Below are 23,874 nucleotides of genomic sequence, written 5' to 3'. Positions count from 1 at the left end.
GACCTGAGCTCAGTGCCCCCTGCCCCCTGACCTGAGCACATTCACCCCTGCCCCCTGACCTGAGCATATTCACCCCTGCCCCCACACCTGAGCACAGCGACCCCTGTCCCTGACCTGAGCTCAGTCACCTCTGCCCCTGATCTGAGCTCAGTGACCCTTGACCTGAGCACAGCCAGCCTCCAAGAACATCAGGCTTTGATCATTTGATCTCGATGTAACCCCTGTCCCGTTACATTCTGGGCCCTGAACCTGGGTATACATGTACCTTTAATGTTACAATGGTGTTCTCTTTTCTAGAGTAAAAAAAGCTCCAACCGCTCAATCTTTCCCAGTAGCTGTTATCTCTTAATTCTGGCACCATCCATGACCATAGTCAGATTGAGAAAGATGTAGAGGATAGTTTACATTTGCCATAGTCCCTCAGACGATCATTTGTAACTTTGAGAACACCGCAGGGCAGAGACTCGATCAGAAGGATTCAAAATCACTTTGTCAGGGAATGATGGCGATAATGTGGGAGGAGTTAGCCTTTTTTAGGAGGAAGCCCTGTCCCTCCTCTAAGGTCTATCACGGGACTTTCAAAGACAGGGAGTCAGAGGGCACCAAATCTTCACTAACTGGCATTCTCTTCCTGTCAATACTGTGGGAGAGGGACAGGGAGCTGGAGGAGGAGCAGACCAGAGGCATTATAAAGGACCCCAGCAGTTAAAACCCGGAAAGATCTCCTGTACCTAATCAACTTCCCATCAGTAACCTTCCCCAGCTTAAGCCCATCCTCATCACTTTCCTCGTCCTGATACCAGTGGATCATGTCAGAGGGAATCCACGTTGAAAGGACATCATACTTTAAGAAGGACACAAAACTTTGAAGAGGGTACAGGGAAGATTGACTAGAATAGGTCCAGCAATGAGGGATTATGGTTATGTCCGAGATGCTGGGGCTGTTCTCCTCAGAACAGAGAAGGCAAAGAGATTTTAGAGAGAGATATTGAAAATCATAACAAACTTAAGACTGAATAAATAAAGAGCAATTGGTCCCAGTGGCTGCAGGCTCAATAACCAGAGGACACAGATTTACGATGTTTGGCGAAAAAAACCGGAAACAACACTGGGAGGAGAAGCACTTCAACCCAAACGGTAGTTGGAACAGGAGTTAGCAAGTTTTATATAAAAATAACAACTTGTGCAAAATGAAAAGTTGTTGTAGGTGCAGAATGGAAATTTGCCATTTCTAAACTGTGGCAAATTACTCACTGTCTATGTTTGTTGAATAATTTATGTATTTTATAAATAAAGTATACTTTGAATTTATGTATCGATAGAAAAGAAATCAAAATTGCACAACTTCTGAATTGTTGCAATGTTGAAATCCATAATTTGACAGTGAACTAAGGCAGTCATAGAGTCATACAGTCATACATGCAGCACAGAATCCAAGCAGTCCATACTGACCATGTTCCCAAACAAAACTATTCCCACCTGCCTACATTTGGCCCATATCCCTCCAATCCTTTCCTATTCATGTACTTATCCAAAGGTCTTTTAAACATTGTAACTGTACCCACATTCACCACTTTCTCTGGCAGTTCATTCCACACACAAGCCACTCTCTTTGTAGAAAAAAGTTGCCCCTCATGTCCTTTGTAAATCTTTCTCCTCTCACCTTAAAAATATGCCCCCTACTTTTGAATTCTCCTATCCTAGGGAGAAGACCTCCACTATTCACCTTATCTATGTCCCTCACTGTCTTTTCCCCATAACCCTCAATTCTACCTTTAAAACAAACTACAAATGAAGACATAAAAAATTAAATATAAAATCATTTGTCTTCTCAGCTCTATTTAAAACTATAATGGCTGAAATTATAAGCTGTTCCTACAGTCAAAGATATCATTATCGCACTGTGGTGTACTCATATCATTTGTAAGGGTTTATTTTGAGCACCATTATGTTTCTCATTAAAATAACCATTTGAAAGTGTAGAATGGCAGCATTTTTATCTCCAATTAAAAACACAACACCTTTCTTGACTTAGTTCCTTTTAGGCATTTTTAAAATGTTAGTCTAACTGGGAAAAGTTGGGAGCCACAGATGAGATGGTAAAGAGTCACGTGTGAAAATCAAAACTTAATGTTAAGGGTCATACGGTTCCCATCAGGAAAAGATGTTTGACTTCAAGAAAACAGAAATGCATGGCACTGGGAACTTGGTTTATTCAGCTCATTCCTGGGATAAAGGCGTTGTCTTATGAGATTTTTCTCACTGGAGTTCAGGACAATGTGAGGTATTATTGTTGAAACTTGTAACATCTTGAGAGGCCTTGACAGCATAGTTTGGTGAATGTTTTTGATGAACCAAAGGGCTTTTTTTTCTGTGCTGTAGATCTCTAATACTCTATGACAGGGTGGATGTGGAGAGTATTCATGAGAGTTTAGAAGAATGAGACAGGTATCTGTATAAAATTATAACAGAGCTGGACAGACTAGATAGAGGGAGGATGTCTTCCCCTGATTGGAGAGGCTAGATCCAAGGAACACGGTCTTGTGATATGGAGTAGACCATTCAGGACTGAGATGAGGAAAGATTTTTTCACTCAGAGGGTGGTCAACCTGTGGAATTTGCTACAGAAGAGGCTGTGGAGACCAGGTCTGAGTCTATTCAAGAAAGAATAGATACATTTTTAGATATTAAAAGGCATCAAGGGGGATAGAGAGAAAACAGAAATATCATATTGAGATACAGGATCAGCATAATTATCCTGAATGGCAGACCAGGATTGAAGGGCTGAATGGCCTACTCCTGCTTCTATGTTTCTATGATGTTTTACCTCATTGGGGATATCTGGAACTAGGGGCACAGTTTAAAGGTGAGATCTCCCAATTAAGACTGAGATAACAAAGGAACTTCTGTCAAAGAGTTATTATTGCATAGAATTCTCTTCCACAGTCAGCAGTGGAGGCTGAGTCACGCATATATTTGTGGTAAAGTTAGGTAGATTTCTCGTTAATAGGGGAGACAAGGATTAAGGGCAAACAGGAGAGTAGAGGTAAGGCCATTACCCCCAGAACAAGTTTGAGAAACCATACGGCCTATTCTTGTGTTAATATCATGAGAATCATTCTGTTAAGGCCAAAGGTACATAGCTAATGGAGGCTAATGGAGGTTAATTGATTCATTGCCTTGAGCATATACAAAAAGGAAGCATGAGAGCTCCTGTGGCACAGTGTTAGTGTCCCTACCTCTAGGTCATGCTCCAGGGGTGTATCAAAACGTGTCGGTGCAGGCTGATTGAAAGTAGCCATTAACAAATTAATCAGAGGGTTGCAAGTTCTGGTCTAAATATTATTCCCTATGTCTCATGTGGCACATGGTAGTGCCTCTACTTCTTGGCCAGGAGGCCTGGGTTCAAGCCCCCCTCACTCCAGAGGTATATCATGATACATCTAAACAGATTGATGAAAAAGATCATGAAAATGGAACATGGGAGCTCTTGTGGTGGAGTGGAAGTGTCCTTTCCTCTGGGTCAGAAGGTCTAGCTTCAAGTCCCATCTACCCTGGAGATGTGTCTTGGCTGGACAGGTTGACTAAAAATAATTCATTATATAAAAGGGAACAAGCAAGGGTCTTGTGCTGCCCTGCGTAGTACTCCTATCTCAAAGCCACAAGCTTGGGGTTTAAATCTCGCAGCCGGGAGTTACATTCATAATTGGGCCAAAGATGTTAATGATCAACCCTCCCAATGTACCTGATGGTAGGCAGTAAGTGTCAGAGGGCCGACTGGTCTGTAATCCAGCAGAAGACAATAACGACCCTCTGCAGAACCTTGCCCATAACATTGGGCCAATTCAGTGGCCAAATCTTCAGGAATGAAGACAGGAGACAGGACAAATTGACAGTCTCCCATCAATTTATCTCCTAGCAGATAATTGGAAAGATAAAACAAGAATTCACAGGGATACTGAGGGCAGAGGATCTACAATGATACCGTTGTAAATGATGGTCCCTTTAAGAATGAACCAAGATATGCTTAAGTGACAATAGGGAGCAGCTGATGTTGCTTGGGGCATACATTAAGGGCTAGCTTTCCCCAGCAGGCGAGTTGGTTAGGAAGGGCAGAGAGCAGACTGGAGTTTGTATTGAGATATGAAATGCAAATAAACAGTGGTGGAGGTCAGACTGACTCCTGCTTCCTGCTTTGGCAAATGGAGGATTAACATGTAATAGTGCACACAAGAGAATAAAGTTACTGACAAGGATAAGTTCTGTGTCTTAGTTCCTGATTCACTGTTTGGCAGAAAGCCACTTAACATCCTGCTTTTGTATGTTATGATCACACAAGCTATGCAGCCTGAGAGGCTGGTAACAACAAATTCAACAGTAGACTAAATTGGATAAACACTTGAAGAGAAAATTATCACAGGGATACGGGAAAAGAGCTGCAAGACTGGGATTAACTGGATTGCTCTTGGAAGAGTCACAGCAATTAATTTAATGACATCAGATTCAGCCAAGGTCTTGCCAAATGTCTGAGATCAGTTAACAGAGCAAAGAACACTCCAACCATCTTACCAACCTCTCTGCGGATTTACCCCCCGTCCGCATGTCCATCATTTTCGGTGTCCTTTTCCAGGAATCTGTCTCAGCTCAACCCAGTGCAGAGCCTTCAACTCATTTCTAGACATTACTTATAGTTTGTTGGCGGCAAAGTTTATGGGGATATTCTGAGATGCACAAAAGGTATTGTATAGGTACGAGTCTTTCTGTTTGACAAGGCAACATCTCGTGAGCGACGTGAATAAGATTGAGAAATCACACATTGTGTATCAAAGGAGTCAGGAATCACAGTCACATGCATACTCTCACTCGAACACAAAACACATGCTCAAACACATACTCCACAATTACAACTGAATTCAAAGTAACATTCAGAATTGCGTTTTGTGTTCAGAATACATTTTGTGCTCAAATTTCTGGAGCAGGAATTCGATGTACAATCTTCTGATTCAGATACATAAGTGTGAAATAACTGAGTCATGGCAATTACCCAAAGGGCCAGACACTTAAATCAAACAAAGAAACTGTGGATGCTGGACATCTGGAGCAAAAACCAAAATTGCTGAAGAAATTCAGCAATTCTGGCAGCGTCTGTGAAGAGAAAACAGACTTAACGTTTTGAGTTCATTGGCCATTCTTCAGTATGTTTTGAAGAATCGTCAACAGACTCGAAATGCTAACTCTGCTTTCTCACTATAGATGCTGCAGAGCTGCTGAGTTTCTCCAGCAATTTCTGTTGTTGTGCCAGACACTTGCGTCTTTTTTATTTTTTCATGGGATTTGGGTGTCACTTGCAAGGCTAGCTCTTGATACCTATCCCTAATTGCCATGGAAAAAGTTTTTTTGTTAAATAACTGTCCTCAACATGACAGAAGTGAGCACTGGAGACAGCTTATATTCATAAATAACTGTCACAAAACCAAGTGACCTACCTCGATTGATCCCAGTGTGGCTGGAAGGAGAGTGTGAAGCAGATTGTTAATTATTTCTGTTCTTCTTTCTCTTTATGCTTGTAGCACTCAAGATGAAAATCAAGGACATAAAGAGAGAGAAAGGAGATCGCAAAATCATCTCGCAGAGGAAGAAGAAAGTGCTGAAGATGGGACCTTTGAAGAAGAAAGACCTGAAGAAGTTGGTTCTGTTCATAAAAAATGGAGCAAATTGCCCTTGTAATCAGCTGGAGAATCCGAACAGCAACTTCCTAATAATGGGACGAAAATGGGACAACCAATTTCTCCTCACTGTCATCCACAAATGGGACAAGAAAAACAAAGATTTGCGCTATGCTGTAAAAATAATGAAAACCTATCAATGTCCAACATATCATCATGTCTTTCAATGACTCTCTTCAGAAAGAAATTTACATGGAAAGTAAAATGAAACAAAAATTGCTTTTATAGTGTCCTTTAAAAAAATTACACTATTCCAGTCTTATTGAACCAATTTGTCCTTATATAATGATTCCTTTGTAATCTATATTGTCTCAATAGCCAGATGACATAGAAAGTTAAAATGTGCTTTAAATGATGAAGATGATTGATGATTGAATACTTAAATGCAAGATCAAAAGGCGAACAATAAGCTGATATCTCTCTCTCTATCGCTCTTTTCCCTCCTCAAAAATAATATTGCTTAGATATCTTCACATGAGGAACATTGAGTTTGAGGTGTGGGAACAAAATGAATCATGAGATATGTTACTAATGGATATCACTGTGCTTTGGAACACTTTCCAGTGAACAACCAACGTGGTGGATATTGTATTGTTTAAAACCGAAAAGAAACTTTCTCCAGCAAGAGTTGGTCTTCTGGATATGACACAGATTCCTGGGTTAGGTGAGAGTTGGATTGAAGGACATAAGCCTGATTGAAAGTGAAATCAGAAATGACAGCATGATTGTCTTTAGTTCGTTATCTAACCTATTGGACGCCCTACCTAATGTTAAAGGCAGAACTGCTTTACCCAGGTGTCATACACTTTGATGAGGATTGTTGGCTATCATTATGGCTTTAGTTATCCTGGTGATCTACTGTGGATTCAATGTTTGTATGTCCTGAAACCATCAATGTGAAAAAAGTAGCTGTACTCCTAAGGCATGGTAATGGCAGAGAGTTATTTTTCGATGTATGCCTATATGCATCTTCATGTATGTTAAAACTACATACCAACAGTGATTATTTTGTTTCTTTTTAAAATATTATTTCAACTTGCAATCTTTTTATTTTATTTTTTAAATGCCTAGCAATGCACTTCAAATCTGAGGTGCTTTTCACAGGTTACCTTGGCCAAGAACTTACTCATGTTTAAATAATAAAAAGTAAGTAACCTAAATTGACACAATGGCATGTTCTAAATATCTTAGTGAGTGTTGCTTTTGCAGGTCCCCTTTTATTTAAAGGGACACGGTTTCCGTCACTGCTGAGGAGAAACAAGTCAGCAAGACATCTTCAATCACACAACCCTGATCTGTGACCTCCATTGTGTACAATAAATGGTATCAGCTTCAAGTCTCACACATCATCCTGACTTAGAGATCATCGTTTTTATTCATTCACGGGATGAGGGCGTCGCTAATCAGGCAGCATTTATTGCCCATCCCTAATTGCCCAGAGGGCAGTTAAGAGTCAACCACATTGCTGTGGGTCTGGAGTCACATGTAGGCTAGACCAGGTATGGATGGCAGTTTCCTTCCCTAAAGGGCATTAGTGAACCAGATGGGTTTTTCTTGACAGTCAACAATGGATTTATGGTCATCATTAGATTCTTAATTCCAGATAATGATTGAATTCAAATTCCACCATCTGCCATGGCAAGATTTGAACCTGGGTCCCCAGAACGTTATCTGGGTCTCTGGATTAACCGTCCAACGATAATACCACCAGGCCATCGCCTTCGCATTTTGAGACAATGTTAGTATCAAAATCCTGGAACACCCACTAAATATTTGCAGTGTTTACCGTAAGATCTTATCAATCCAAAGTTTCAAAGCAGGCAGATAAATAGCATGCCAGGAACATAAACAAAGTTGCTGGAAAAGCTCAGCAGATCTGGCAGCATCTGTGGAGGAGAAAACAGAGTTAACGTTTCGGGTCCGGTTCTGAGGAAGGGTCACCGGACCCGAAACGTTAACTCTGTTTTCTCCTCCTGTTTTACAGCATCCGCAGTTCTTTTGGCTTTTAAATAGCACACCAGCCTTCCTGCTCCTCTGATGCTGCTTGGCCTGCTGTGTTCATCCAGCTCTACACCTTGTTATCTCAGATAAATAGCGTTGTGGCAGTGAGTTTATGCTTATGGGTTGCAGAGGTTCAAGGGGCACCTGTTTACCCAATTTTTGGGGCAACTGGAATTGGACAACCAATGCCAATCTTGCCAGTGATTTTAAATTTGATTAATGATTGGGAAAATCAAATAAGATGAAGGTACAAAGAAGTACCATTGGAAAGGGAGCTTGGGGCCACGGCATAGCTTTGACATTACAAAGGAAGCAGGCCATCAACATGGCAGGGGGGGTGTCAGGTGACTTTTAACTGCTCCAGTGTATCATCTACAGACCAGTGCCAGGGGTTCATCACCATGAAGCCCACCTCCAGCGGTAAAAATATTTCCAGTCCTTGAACAGAATGAAGCAAAATCTAAGCATCCATTCGCAAATTTTAATGAGAAACATCAGGAAGAATCAAAAAAGAATTTGTGAGAATCTACCAAACATGATAATCGAAGCACCTAGTGAAGTCAATCAATACTGTAAAGCAATGACTTGCATTTTTCAAACATCTGAAAGCACTTCTCACACAGCAAAATCCCACAAACAGCAAATATGATCATGATCAGATCATCTGTCTTTGTGATGATGGTTGAGGGATAAATATTGCCCAGGACAGGATGTAGAACTGTACTGGTGTTCTTTGAACAGTGCCCTGTGATGCTTTAAAGCTGCCAGAGAAGGCAATTGGGGCCTTTGTTTAAACATGTCATCCGTGAGACTGCACTTCCAACAGTGCAGCACTCCCTGGGATAGAAGTGCCGGTCTTCACTAGAATTTACACGATACTCTTTCTACTCAAGGACAACGGGGCTCTTACACCAACGGAGATATAGCCACAAGACTCCTCCTCCACAATATTAAATACTGCAGGAACTTAAGATCTGCATAGCTAAAAATAGAAAATTTTGGAAATAATCTGCAGTATCTGCAGTGAGAGATAAACAGTTACCATTTCAGGTTAATGATCTTTTGCTAGAACTGCAGTGGATGAGGTCTTGATGAGGTGGATGTGGAGTGGGTGGTTCCTCATATGGGAGAACCAGAGCTCACTATTTCAAAATAAGGCGTTGCTCATGAAAGACAGAGATGAGGAGAATTTCCTTTCTCATAGAAGGTTTGGAGCATTTGGAACACTTTGTCTGAAAAAGTAGTGGAAGCAGATTCTTTGAATATTTTGAAGGCAGGGGTAGATAGATTCTTGATTAGCAAGGGGGAGAAATGTTATGGGGGGGTTGATGCAATTTTGCATTAAACAGATCAGCCATGATCTTAGTGAATAGTGAAGCAAGATTGAACAGGGGAATAGCCTACTCCTGTTCTTGATTTGTATGTTTGAGTGATCGAGATAGAGTACAGCACATTGGTTAGGCCACTTTTGGGATACTGTGTTCAATTCTGGCCTTCCTCCTATAGGAAAGGTGTTGTGAAACTTGAAAGGGTGCAGAAAAGATTTACAAGGATGTTGCCAGGGTTGGCGGGTTTGAGCCGTAGGGAGAGGCTGAATAGGCTGGGGCTATTTTCCCCTAGATTGTTGAAGGCTGAAGGGTGACCTTATAGAGGTTTGTAAAATCATGAGGGGCATGGGTAGGGGGAAAAGTCAAGGTCTTTTTCCTATGGTAGGGGAGTCCAAAACTAGAGGGCATATGTTTAATATGAGATGGGAAAGATATAAAAGGGAACTGAGGGGCAACTTTTTCATGCACAGGGTGGTGTGTATATGGAACGAAATGCCAGAGGAAGTGGTGGAGACTGGTACAATTGCAAGATTTAACGGGCATCTGGATGGGTAAGTGAATAGGAAGGTTTTAGAGGGATATTGGCCAAATGTTCAACAGATGGAGGTAGCAACGAAATTCCGTGATTTGTCCATGTATCAAGGCAGGGAATGCAAAGAGATAACAAGGTGTAGAGCTGGATGAACACAGCAGGCTAAGCAGCATCAGAGAAGCAGGAAAGCTGACGTTTCGGGCCTAGACCCTGCTGCTTGGCCTGCTGTGCTCATCCAGCTCTACACCTTGTTATCTCAGATTCTCCAGCATCTACAGTTCCTGCTATCAGGGAATACAAAGACTCACATTTATACATCGCCCTATTAAGGCCTCAGAATGTCCCAAACTATTTCACACCCAAAGCAATACTTTTAAACTGAAGTTAACATAAAAATGGAGAAGGTGAGGCAGCCAACTGGTGCACAGCAAGCTCCCACAAACAGCCATGTGATGTTGAACCAGATAATCCATGTTTCCTGACATTATTGCTTGAGGGATAAGTAGCAAACATGGCAGAACTTTGGGGAGAACCCCCCTGTTGTTTTCAAAACGGTCTTAGACTCTTACACAACCATTCAGAGAGTGTAGATGGGGCCTTGGCTGAATGAAGCAGCTAAACGTGGCACACCTAACAGTGTCGCATTCTCTCAATACTGTACTGGTATTATCAGACCAGATTGCACTCCTTAGACCCTTAGATTGAAAAATGAAACCACAGGTAAGATGGCTAGCTACCTGCTCATTTCTATCCCGCATGGAGCTGGTGAATTTCCCCGTTGGAGAGCCACCACTGATGAGATGGTAAGAATGGACTCTGTCCGTGCTGTAGCCATTCGAGGGTTGTATTCTATAAGATTGGCCTGATTCCCCATTTATGCTCAAATCATGCAAAACTCTGTCTCAGGAGGAGTGTAATATAAATCATACTTCACTGTCATTTTTCCAGTCCCGTAGCCAAGCTTGTGGAACATTTACCGTGAGTCAGGATCGTTATAAGACCAATGGAAAGAGCTGCAGACTGCTGTGCAGTTATTTGGTGCAAATGCCTTTCCAGTTAGTAAGAACTGAGAAGACATTAGGCTGTTAAAAAGTCATCTTGCTATGAATGACTAGGATAAATTGCTAGGTTTTGGCAACAATCTTTGGTCTAGTTTCTCAGCGAGCAACATTTTCATTCTCTAAGCTTAATAGAATGTGAGAATAGTTAGTAAAGAGGGAGAACTGCATTTGTTTTCCCCTATTGTAGGGCTGTGAGCAATGGTGATGTACAAACAGTTATATGTGTATATGTAATACAGTCAGGAAATAGATCATTCAGTCTCTCAAACCTGCTCTGCATTTTGTTGTTCCATGTGGAGGTGCCTGTGTTGAATTGGAATGGACAAAGTCAGACGGCACACGATACAGTTACAGTCCAACAAGTTTATTTAAAATCAAGAGCTTTTGGAGCGCTGCTCCTTCATCAGGTAATCTTGTTTTCATTGGAAGACTGGTTTGGCAGCCTGAAACTGACATCAGCTCTTCCTTAGCTACCAACCATCGCACAGGGAGTAACATCCTCAAATTGCTGCAATTGTACAGGACCTTGGTGAGACTACACCTGGATTATTGTCTGCATAGTTCTGGTCTTCTTATCTGAGGAAAGGTCATCCTAGAATCCCTAAAGTGTGGAAGCAGACCATTTGGCCCATCAAGTCCAGACAGACCCTCCGAAGCTCATCCCACCAAGCCTCACCTTCCTACCCTGTCCATATAACCCTGCATTTCCCATGGCTAACCCACCTAGCCTGCATATCTCTGGACACCATGGGACAATTTAGCACAGCCAATCCACCCGAACTGCACATCATTGGACTGTGGAAGGAAACCAGAGCATCTGGAGGAAAACCACGCAGATACGGTGAGAATGTGTAATCTCCAAACAGACAGTCGCCTGAGGGTGGAATCGATCCCGGGCCCCTGACGCTGTGAACACATATCTCTGGATTGCTATCTGAATAGTGTAACCATTGTTCAACTTCATTCGATATAGCTAGGTCAGCTATTTTTATAGATGGTAATGATCCAGGTGATGTCTTAAGACTGGTTTCAACTGCCCAGGAAGATCAGAGACAAATTTGCTCTTTTTTCTTCCCCACCTTTCTAGCTGTTACTGAGTTCCTGAGATGATCCGCTGTAGTTGGGGAAGTAGTGTCAAGTCACAGTTCTCCAGCTATCAAGAGCATGCAGATCAACTTTGATGGGGCAGCTAGTCAGTTCCAGTCTGTCGATTTTGGGTGTTCATACAGCACAGTCTGAAGCACGTTAGTCAGATTTCTCCCAAAACTTCAGTTCACTCTCTGTTTGGAGTAGAACATAGAATATAGAACAGTACAGCACAGCACAGGCCCTTCGGCCCACGATGTTGTGCCGAACTTTTACCCTAATCCTAAGGTCTATCTAACCTCCACCCCTACCTTATACTATCACCCTTATGTCTACCTAATAGCCGCTTAAATGACCCTAATGAGGCTGGCTCCACTACCCTCCTCAGCAATACATTCCACGCCCTACCACTCTCTGAGCGAAGAACAGTACACGACCATAAAGCAGATATTACCCTCAGGCTGCCAAATGTGACAGTTATGAATTTTTACTGAGAAGTCAGCAAGTGTACTAATCAGCACTGAACCAAAGGGAGACAGCGAACTCTTAATTATCCTCATCCGTCCAGCACAGCTTCATTTAGTATTTCTCCTTCGTGATATTCCGGCTTGGCAGTACTTTAACCTGACATGATCTAGTGCCACACAATGATGCAGTGAGGATTGACTTGCATACAACCAAGGGACATTAGGAGGCCACTCAGCCCTTCAAACCTGCTCTGCCATTCCATAAGATCATGACTGATCGGATTTTAAACTCAACCCTACTTTCCTGCATATTCCCTGATAATCTTTCATCCATTTGTTCATCAAGAATCTATCAATCCCTGCCTTAAAAATATTGAAAGATTCTGCATCCACTGCCCTCTGAGGAAGGGAATTCCGAGGAATCACAGCCCTCTGTGAGAAAACAAATGTTTCCTCCTCTCTGTCTTAAAGAGGTGACCCCTTATTGTTAAACTGTCACCTTATTGTTAAACTGTCACCTTGCGGGAATTGGTAGGATCATCATAATTTCATAACACGGGTAAATCAGAAGCTTGGGATAGTGCTCTGCGGGCATTGGGTCTAATCGCACCAGGGCAACAATTAAACCAACAAATCTGGAATTGAAAGCTTGTCTTAGTAATGTTGACCCTGAAACTACCACCAACTACCACCATTGATTAGCCATGAGAGATGCAGGGTTACAGGGATAGGATTGGGGATGGGTCTGAGTTGGGATTCTTTTGAGAGAGTTGGTGTGGACTCGATGGGCCAAATGGCCGGCTTCCACACTGCAGGGATTCTACGATTCTAATTGTCATAACAACACCAATTGGTTCACTGCTGTCTGTTAAGGATGGAAAGGTCCTGCTCTGGCCTACATGTGACTCCAGACCCACAGCAATGTAGCTGACTCTTAAATCTCCTCTGAAATGGCTGAGCAAGCTACTCAGTTCAATGGCATTAATAAATGGGTAATCAATGCTGGCTTTGCCAATGAATGCCCACACTCCATGAAAGAATAAATCTAGTGACATTCGTGACACCCCAAAGCACTTCGTGGTCAATGATCTGTACTTGAAGTGCAGTCACTGTTGTAGGAAATACAACAGCTAATGTGCCCGCAACAAGCTTTCTCACACACAGCAATGTGTTGATGACCAGAAGATCACCAAACCAGAAATTATTGGGAAAACTCAGCAGGTCTGACAGCATCTGAGGAGAGACAAAGCAGAGTTAATGTTTCGGGTCTAGTGACCCATCTCCAGAATCTTCTTCAGAGTTTTATTAATACTCTGAAATGTTAACTCTGATTTCTCTCCATAGATTCTGCCAGATCTGCTGAGTTTCTCCAGCAATTTCTGTTTCTGATTCTGATTTCCATCAGATCCTTGTTTTTTTTGTGCTTAGAGATCATCAATGCTGCTGACTAAGGGAATAAATATTATGCAGGATACCTTGAGGGAGAACTCACCTGATTGCTTTGGAACCTCAGCAATGGAGTTAGCAGATGATACAATCACTGCAGAAGTTCCAGCCCCTGACCTCTGTTTTGTCGTCCTCCTCCGTCTGGGAACTCCTTGTTCACGACACAAGGAGAAAAAAGAGAGGGGGTCAAGAATGCTGCTCTCAGTATGAGAGGCATAGATAGAGTGGATAGTCAGAGACTTTTTCCCAGGGCAGAAATGACTATTATGAGGGGGCATAATTTTAAGGTGACTGGAGGAAGGTCTAGGGGAGATATTAGAGGTAGGTTCTTTACACAGAGTTTGGTGGGTGTGTGGAATGCGCTGGCGGCAGTGGTAGTGGAGTTGGATACATTAGGGACATTTAAGCAACTCTTGGATAGGCACATGGACGATAGTAAAATGTAGAGTATGAAGGGTAGTTTGATTTTAGTAGGATAATAGGTCAGCACAACATCGTGGGCCGAAGGGCCTGCACTGTTCTATGTTCTTTGTTCATTGATGTTGAGGTGATGGCACTCCTACATGTAGGCTCAGTCATTCCATCCTACCTCAACCCACTCCTCCTCCAGGGAAGCCCGAGGAATCCTGGAGCAAGCTCGGTTTGGGAGGAGACCTGGTCCGCTTTCTCTGATTCCAATGACTTGGGAAATCACAAGACATTGAGCAAGGGGCCAACGAGTGAACTGGTCTCAATCTTCCAACTGCTCTCAAGCCAGTTAATTGTGCGGAGTAAAACATGGAACTGCTGACGCTGGAAGTCTGAAACAAATACAGAGAATGTCAGCAAGTCTGGCAGCATCAGTGGGAAGAAAGCAGAGTGAATGTTTCAAGGCAGAGTCCTACAGTGTGGAAGCAGGCCATATGGCACACACTTACCCTCTGAAGAGCATTCCACACAGACTCACACCTCTACTCCATAACCCCTGTATTTTCCACGACCAATCCACCTAACCTGCACATCTTTGGACTGTGGGAGGAAATCAGAGCACCCAGAGGAAACCCACGCAGACAGATAGAGAATGTGCAAACGCCAAGTGGGCAGTCAGTACGAGAGTGGAATTGAACCCGGGTCCTTCGCACTGTGAGGTAGCAATGCTAACCACTGAGCCAGCATCCTGCCTAAGATACATCGATCGATAAAGATTCAATGAACCAGAAACATTAACAGTTAGCTCAGTAGGCTTATAATGCAGAGTAACACAAATATCATAGGTCCCATACCAGTGGGGGTCACCATGAAGGATTCTCCTTCTCAACCTTTCCCCTCACCTGAGGTGTGGTGACCCTCAGATTAAACCACCACTAGTTGTCTTTCTCTAGTGAGAGGTCAAATTGTTAAGACTCTGGTGACTTTCTCTTATGTTACAGAGAGCTAGCATGGGCAAATGGCCTCGTTCTGCTGCCATTATGCCTCTGCGAATCTATTCCATAATCAATAGTTTGTGCATCGAATCCCATTATCAGTCTTTCCAGACTGACCCTCTGACAGCTCATCCTCTTCAGTCTCTTGAACTTGTACCTGGGCACCCCAGAGAGTCTGGTTTTGGCTAAAAACATTCTGATTTCCACCAGCAATATCCTCAAATCATTCAAATGTCTCAAGGTTCCTAAAGGCTTTGGCACCCATTTGACTCACAAGAGAAAGCAAGACACACTGATTCATGGCCCCTTCGTCTGTTTCCAGCTAATATAATGATAGACCCAGTGGAGAAACTCAGCAATTGTGGAGAGAGAAACAGAGTTAACCTTTCCAGTCTGAGGCGACTCTTCTTCAGAAGTTAAGTCCAATGATAAAAATGGAGGAATTTGTGAAGATTGAAGGGTATTTTGTGAGGATTGTCACCTCAGGGAGTCAGTTCCCTGCTACAGTTTAAATGAAGAAAGAAACAAAGCACTGGAGAAACTCAGCAGGTCTGGCAGAATCTGTGGAGAGAAAAAATGGAGTTAATGTTCTGAGTCTGACATGGCACCGCTTCAGAACTGAGAGAAAACTGACAGAAGATATCCCAGTATTGAAAATCCAGGCACCCTCCCACTGAGGTCTCCGCACAGAAGTGAACGGATCTTGCAGTTGGGAGGAGAGTGCATCTTTTCATTCACAAAAACGTACAGAAGAGATAGAGACAGAGAGAAGAAATGAACTCAACTGAACCCATCTCCTTTTCAGCCTAAAATCTCAAATGTATTAAACAAAAATAATCAAGAGAATCATTTGAAAGGTTCGTCAGTGTCTGCCACAGATGTTAAGTCAGTAATTATCACATTATATCAAGGAGACTGTCTACTTGTCCATCCGCCCCCTTTCCACCCTCCATCATAAAGCATCCTTTTTGTTTAACATAGCAACATGAATGAGCGCAATCCATTTTCCACCAGGTCAACTGAGAAACAGATGTCAATCATTCTGGCAAATAGCTGAGGACAGTTGTGTTTTATTGAAACCAGTTGCCCTGTTCTCTCTTGTCAAAGGGAAAATTTTTTTTTGCTGAATTCTCAGCCTGTCTGGTCCTCAGCTGCCCTCCGACCTCTTGACTTTCCCAGGGCCGCATCTCACACAGTTTCAGAGGTTCACTCCTGCAATCCGATCCCTGTCGCCCTGTGGTCGCCACACCCCAACCCATCCGCTCCCATCCTACTCCATTGCAAGATCATGCACTTGAGGTTACCACACGTACGCAGAGAGTATATACTTTCCAGTCAGTTCTTTGACGCTTTCACACATCACAGACCCCTGTCAGTCTGTTTTACATGAGCTGATCTCAGTGCAGCGGAACTTGTAGGCTGGGTTCTTAACAGAATCACAGAATGAGGACATTCGGCCCACTATGCTAACCCTGGCTCATTAAACAAGTATCGTTGTCTAATGCCAATCTCCAGTTTTTGCCTCATGCCCTTGCACATTATTTCATTGAATTCAAATTTCACCACAGTGCAATCTGAACCTATGCCCCTCTCCCAACCCGAAACATTAGCTTGAGCTTACTAGTCCAGTGACACTAGCGCTACAACACCATCTTCCCACAATAACAACAACTTACATTTATGTAGTGCCTTTAACACAGTGAAATTTCCCAAACTGATTCTCAAGAGCAATTTGTCAAACAAAATCTGACCACGTTCTTTTTCCTAGAGTGGGAGAGTCCAAAACTAGAGGGCACAGATTTAAGGTGAGAGGGGAACGATTTAAAAAGGGGGCTGAGGAGCAACTTTTTCACGCAAAGGATGGTGTGCATATGAAGCAAGCTGCCAGAGGAAGTGGTGGAGGCTGGAACAATCACAACATTTAAAAGGCGTTTGGATGAGTACATGAATAGGAAGGGTTTGGAGGGAAATGGGTCAATGGGGACTAGATCAGTTTAGGATATTGGCCAACACAGACAAGTTGGACCAAAGAATTTGTTTCTGTGCTCTATAACTCTGTGAGTCTATGACACGAAGAAATGTTAGAGCAGATGATCAAACACGGTCAATGAGGTAGTTCTAAGGACAGTGGTAGAGAGACAGAGAGGCTCAGACTGGTATCTCCAGATGATAGAGGCATGCAGGGATTACAATTGGGGATGCTCAAGAGAATAGAATTGGTGGAATGGAAATATCTCCAGGGGTGGTGAAATGTGCTGCCTTTTTGGTTTTTAATTATTCATTCATAGAACAAATGCATCACTGACTGGACCAACATTAATTGGCCATTCCTAGTTGCTCTGGAGAGCATGGGGGTGAGCTGCCTTCTTGAACCGCTGCAGTCCATGTGCTGTGGGTTGACTCACAATGCCCTTAGGGAGGGAATTCCAGAATTTTCACACAGCAACAGTGAAGGAACAGCGATATATTTCCGGTCAGTACGGTGAGTGGATTGGAGATTGGAGATGTTGAAAGGCAGACTGTATTTTCTCTCACTGTCTCTAACTGTGTTGCTCCTTTACCATTTTCCCTTCTCCCCATCTCTAAGAAAGGAAAGGGCAAAATCTTGAATTTATGTAGCACCTTGTGCCTATTTAGCACCTCGCAAAGCTCTTCACAGTCACCGCTTCTTTTGAAATTTGCTCGTGATTGTGCAGGCAACGCTACAGCAGATTTACGCACAGCAGTGAAATAAATATTTTGTTAATTTATTGAAGCCCTGTTCATTTAAGGGATAAAATGTGAAGAGGAAACTGGGAAAACATGAAATAACCTGAAGATAAAATCCTGCAGATATTGGAAGGCTGGAAGAGATGTACTGGGCCTGAAAAGTTTTATTTTCTATCCATTTTGTACTCTGCAAGCCAGCAGTCTCGAAATATTCAAGGAAGAGATAATTCCAATGGGCTGCTACATTTATCTGTTCCAAAACATTACTTACATTCAATGTTATCTAGGAATAAGGGTAGGGTTTGTTGAGCAGTTTTCAATAAGTTGCTTAGAATAACAGACCAAGTGTTCTGAAACTGTCAGTTTAGTCAGTTGGGTGGGAGCAGTTGGAAGAGAATGTTAGCTAATCAGTCTGATACTTAGCAGCAGGGAAATGAGGCACTATTCCAAAAAGGTGCTGTTGTACGAGAGTCCTCATTGCTCACACTCAGAAGAGTCTGGAGGGTCAGAACCAAGAGGTGCAGTGAAGTGTTGCAGTTCGGGGCTCAAGCAAAAACCTGGGAGTGATAGGAGCTTGGAACAAGTCATGCTCCGTTAATAGTTTAGTCCAGCTGAGAGCTGAAGGAAGCCAACAGGCAATACGTGCTTTGTGCAGCTGAGCATGATCGGAGCTCAGAGATATACAGGGGCGGTATCAACTGGGTGAAGTTAATTATCTGTGAAAATCTGGAGTTGCGTTTATAAATTCCGAGTGCTGTTTCCAAAATATAGGGAGTGTAGTTTTAAGAAAAAAGGGTCACCAACCAGGATGGGAGCAGTCGTTTAGGTAGTCCATGTTGGAATGGCTTTTGAGGGAGTTTGAAGGCGACACCATCAGAGTGAATTATTATGAAAGGGTCTGAAGAAGGGTCCCGACCCGAAATGTCAGCTTTCCTGCTTCTCTTATGCTGCCTGGCCTGCTGTGTTCCTCCAGCTCCACACTGTGTTGTCTCCTATTCCAGCATCTTGGTATCTTCTATTATAATCCAAATATTTGTATAGTAGATTGCGGCTCTATTCTAGCTTTGTATTGTTTATTGTTCTACATTCAAATCCATGGATCTTGTTTTGTCTTGTTTGGTCTTTTTTTGTTCTCTTACTAAGTCCTGCAGGGATCTCATATTTTATCTACTTTTTAAAAAGTGGTCCCTAACTAGATTGCAACATAAGTTTGGTGTGTGGTCTGGAATCATAACAAGTTTCAGTGGGATATACCGGTGGAAGTCAAAGGCAGAGGCTGGCTTCCCATCACCAATCAACAGGAAGAGAGGCCCATTGGCCCATCTGCTCCAGCCCTCAAACATCTATCTATTCTAACCTCATTTCCCAGCACTTGCCCCATAGCCTTGTTTGTTATGGTGTTTCAAGTTCTCATCAAAATACTTCTTAAATGCCTTGAGGGTTCCCGTTTCTTTTGTTTGTGGGATATTCTGGTACAAATGTAACGAAAATCATGGCAGTTCAGAAACATGTCATTCCAAATGGGCATCATGGTAGCTAAGTGGCTAGCACTGCTGCTTTACAGTTCCAGGGACCGGGGTTCAATTCCAACTTTGGATGACCAAGTGGAGTCTGCACATTCTCCCTGTGTCTACATGGGCTTCATCTGAATGCTCTTAAATCCTCTCCCAGCTCAAAGATGTGCAGGCTAGGTGGATTGGCTATGGCAAATTGTCCATAGTGTTCAGGAATGTGTAGGCTGCATGGATTAGCTGTGGGAAATACAGGATTATAGGGTAGGGGCATGGGTGTGGATTAAATGCTCTCTGGTGGGTTGGTGTGGACTCAATTTGTTGAGTGGCCTCTGTCAACGTTGTAGGGATTATGTGATTCTAAATGTCCTTTACAGATTCACCAACATTGCAAAACATAATATATAAACAAATTAATGGCATTAGTTATTTCCAGACAGTGGTTAGGAGTTAACCGCATTGCTACATTTGGAGTTGCATTTGATTTATTATTGTCACATGTACTGGGATACAATGAAACATATTGTTTTGCCTGCTATCCAGACAAATCATACCAAATATAAGTACATCAGGGTAGCAGAACAGAATGCAGAATATAGCATTACAGCTACAGAGAAGGTGCAGAGAAAGATCAACTCTAATATATGACAGGTCTGTTCATCAGTCCGAAAACAGAGGACAAGGAGCTATTCTTGAATCTGTTGGTACATCTTTTCAAACTGCTACCCTGATGTACTTATGTAAGGTATGACTTGTCTGGAGAGCAGGAAAAACAATACTTTCCAATCTGTTGGTACATCTTTTCAAACTTTTGTTTCTTCTGTCCGAAGGAATAGGGTGGAAGAGACTATAACCGGGGTGGGGTGTTCTTTGATTATGTTGATTGCTTTTCTAAGGCAGTGGGAAGTGTACATGGAGCCAATGGAAGGAAGGCTGATTTTCGTGAAGGACTGGGCTACATTCACAACTCTCTACAATTCCTTGCAGTCTGTTGGCCAGACCAGATAAGGATAGCAGATTTCTTCCCTGAAAGAGGATTTGTGAACCAGATAGGTTTTTTTTCCAACCATCAACAGTGGTTACAGGGTCACCACTAGGTTATTTATGCCAGACTTTTATTAAGTTCAAATTTCACCGTCTGCCATTCCAAACCCTAGACTCCAGGATATTAACCCAGGACTCTGGATTAAGAGTCAAAAGACATTACCACAACTCCACTGCCTCACTAATTATGGAAAACACCTGCATATCTTTAATGTATTCCCTTCCAAAACTTTAGAGAAGCAAGTAAATAACACAGAACTTGATAGATTGATTCAGCAATGTATCCAAGAAATTCTGGGAGCACTTGAGTATCAACAGGGAATGAGAAACCATTCAATCTGAGGATGAATAGGGCAGCTCCCAATCTTCCAGAGGATTAATCCAACAAGAGTGCTGAGGTTTAATTGTGCATCAAGATCCCAACAGTCACAGACTCCCCGAGGAATCGTATCCAAGCTTAACAGAGACATGGATTCAGGGTTGAGAAGATCCACAGTCTCTTAAAATTGTGCTGATTTTGTCCTTTAGCTGTTCAAGATTGAAAGGGTGTGAAAAGAAATTCATGCAGATCTTTGTGCAATAGTGCCAAGCAGTTCATCGGGAGTTGCCAGAGAGCAACTTCAATGGAAATAATAGATGAAAGACTTGTCCAATTACTACTAGGATTACAAATAAAATTAAAGTGTTATCATTATTTCTTTAATCACACAGAAATGAAACAATCGTGAATGAAATTGTGTGTGCTATTAACACTGTCGACTGAGTGAAGATGATCTGAAAGTGGACAGTTTACAGACCCCACTCCAGAACTCCTTCTTGATGCAGTTCAGTGTCAATTGAAAAGAAATTCCAACAACACTGCCCAATGAACAAAACATTGTCAATTACAGACTCTTCAAATATCATTATGGGGAAGTAGAATTAGAATGGAAGAAATAATTTTGATGGAAAAATCAGAATTATGATTTTCTATTTTTTTTAATTAATCCCTTCACCTTCTGGCCTTGCTCAGTGTTGGGAAAATGCTCAATGCAGTAAATTTAGCCAAAAAGGCAGTCCTCAAAAATGACACAGCATCTTTTACAAAATTGGGGTATTATAAAACACTTTATATCCAAGGAAATACTTTCTGAAGTGTAGTCATTGTTATATTCTGGGAAATGTGGCAGTCAACCTACACATACAAACTGATTCTACAAACGACAAATCTTTACAGCAATTGTTGCAAACTAACTATTGACCAGGCCACCAGGGAGAACTGCTCTGCTTTCCTCCTCTTTAGACTGACCAAACTGTTTAAATCAGGACATGGTATTACATTTGAAAAGTACAATTGGAAAATTCACTTTTAAAATAGCTGGGCAGGTGATGTGTTGTAGCTGCAGTATGTAGGAGCTGGTACAGGTTAACATAATCCGTAGTGACTATATCTGCAGCAAGTGCTGATTACTCAAGAAACCCCGGCTCCAAGTTGATGAGCTAGAGCCCAAGTTGTGGACACTGCGATACACTTGGGAGGGGTGAGGTACCTGGACACTGTGTTTCAGAAGGTAGTCACATTCCTTAGATTGATTACATCAAACTTAGTCCATAGTCAGGGACAGGAGTGTATGACTGTGAGTGAAGCAGCTTCAGCTTTGTACAATCAGTACAAGGTTCTTGCTCGTAGTGTGGTTAAAGGCATAGAATACAGGGAGGATGATCAAACTGACCAAAACACCATGGAACAGACTGGCATTCAAATAGGGGGAAGGAAAGAGATATGTAAGGAGTGCTCGGAACAGTGAGAGGAATAGTTACAGTTCTCTGCAGTAAAGGCAGACAATTCCAAAGACTGTGTTACCTACCTGGTGCCAATGGGAAGGACATCTCCTCTGGGCTGGAGAAGAACTTGTATTGGTCTATGTCAGCACCAATGATATATGTAGGGCTGGGAAAGAGATTCTGATGATGGATTACAAGTGGCTTGGGGCTGAATCAAAAAGCAGAAGGACAAAGGTAATAATCTCTGGATTACTACCTGAGTCACATGCAAATCGGTGTGAGGTAAGAAAGATTTAGAGAAAGGAAATTTATTTATTTCCGAGCTCCCTTCCCCCTCCCCATTTCTGAAGAAGGGTCCCGACCCGAAACGTCAGCTTTCCTGCTCCTCTGATGCCGCCTGGCCTGCTGTGTTCATCCAGCTCCACACTGTGTTATCTCTGACTCCAGCATCGGCAGTTCTTACTAGCTCTGGAGCAAATGGCACCTGGACCCGGACCTCCCAGTCCAAGAGTAGGGGACTCTACCATTGCACCTTAAGAGCCCTCCTTACAGAGTTGAATAATAGTTGCTTATTAATTGTGTTCAGGTCATGCGAATTACTGAGAATTCACTTAAGTACATCTTAAGAGACACATAAGAGTACATTACCTCCCTCCAGAATATTAAATCAATTTAACTAAATAAGTTTTCTTTCAAATTTGCTACAGTGTCCCTTCAGGGAATCATTTTTGTAATTTAACAAGTTTGTTTTATAGAGATACTTAAAGTGATATTAACAGACACTATCGGTGGTGTCACAGGGGCAGCATTACATCGTAAAATTGATTCTTTTCCTTTTAATGATTATTTTTTCTGTTACAATAACCTAGAAACACCCTTTTGAAAGGGGGTGATTGATGTTTCATTAGTTCATTCATTAACAGGTAATCAAAAGGTTTTTAACAGATACTTACTGAAGCCTTGTGTGGTTGATCGAGATGTATGCATGTGATGCTTTTAAATAAACGTAAGACTGAGTGAAGTTTGGTTGCAGTGCTTTCATTTATTAGATTTTTTATTTAAAAATAACACTGGTGGGTCACCATTGACCAGAAACTTAATTGGGCCAGCCACATAAATACTGTGGCTACAAGAGCAGGTCAGAGACTGGGAACTCTGTGAGTGACTCAGTTCCTGACTCCCCAGAGCCTGTCCATCATCTAAAAGGCATAATCGGGAGTGTGAGGGAATAGTCTCCGCTTGCCTGGATGGGTGCAGCTCCAACAATACTCAAGAAACTTGACACCATCCAGGACAAAACAATCTGCTCGATTATCACACCATCCACACGTTCAACATTCACTCCCTCCTTGACATTCAATGGCATTATCATCACTGAACCCCCAACTATCAACATTCTGAGGGTTAGCATTGACCAGAAATACAACTAGATGAGCCATACCAACACATTGGCTACAACAGCAGATCAGAGCTAGCAATACCCCAGCGAGTATCTCACCTCCTGACTCCCTAAAACCATCTATCAAAAGACCATGAGATAAGGGAGCAGAATTGCCATTTGGCCCATCAAATTTGCTCCACCATTTAGTCACAGCTGACATGTTTCTCAACCCCATTCTTCTGCCTTCTCCCTATAACCCTTGATCCCCTTATTAATCAAGAACATATCTGTCTCTGTTCTAAATACACTCAATGACTTGGCCTCCACAGCCCTCTGCAGCAATGAGTTCCAAAGATTCACCACCCTCTGGCTGAAGAAATTCCTCCTCATCTCTGTTCTAAACGATGGTACCTTC

General features: G+C 42.4%; 1 protein-coding gene across 1 annotated transcript; it reads left to right on the top strand.

The window, feature by feature from the left end:
- Positions 1-4,543: 4,543 nt before the first annotated feature.
- Positions 4,544-6,890, top strand: LOC125485570 (secreted frizzled-related protein 1-like). Its single transcript, XM_048608896.1, has 2 exons — positions 4,544-4,748; positions 5,571-6,890. Exons 1-2 carry the CDS (start codon positions 4,727-4,729, stop codon positions 5,894-5,896), a joined length of 348 nt encoding a protein of 115 aa, XP_048464853.1. The 5' UTR covers positions 4,544-4,726; the 3' UTR covers positions 5,897-6,890.
- The last annotated feature ends 16,984 nt before the right edge of the window (positions 6,891-23,874 follow it).

This window comes from Rhincodon typus, chromosome 20, assembly GCF_021869965.1.
Source record: "Rhincodon typus isolate 14 chromosome 20, sRhiTyp1.1, whole genome shotgun sequence".
Taxonomy (NCBI): Eukaryota; Metazoa; Chordata; class Chondrichthyes; order Orectolobiformes; family Rhincodontidae; genus Rhincodon; species Rhincodon typus.
This window is presented reverse-complemented; position numbering and strand designations above follow the sequence as displayed.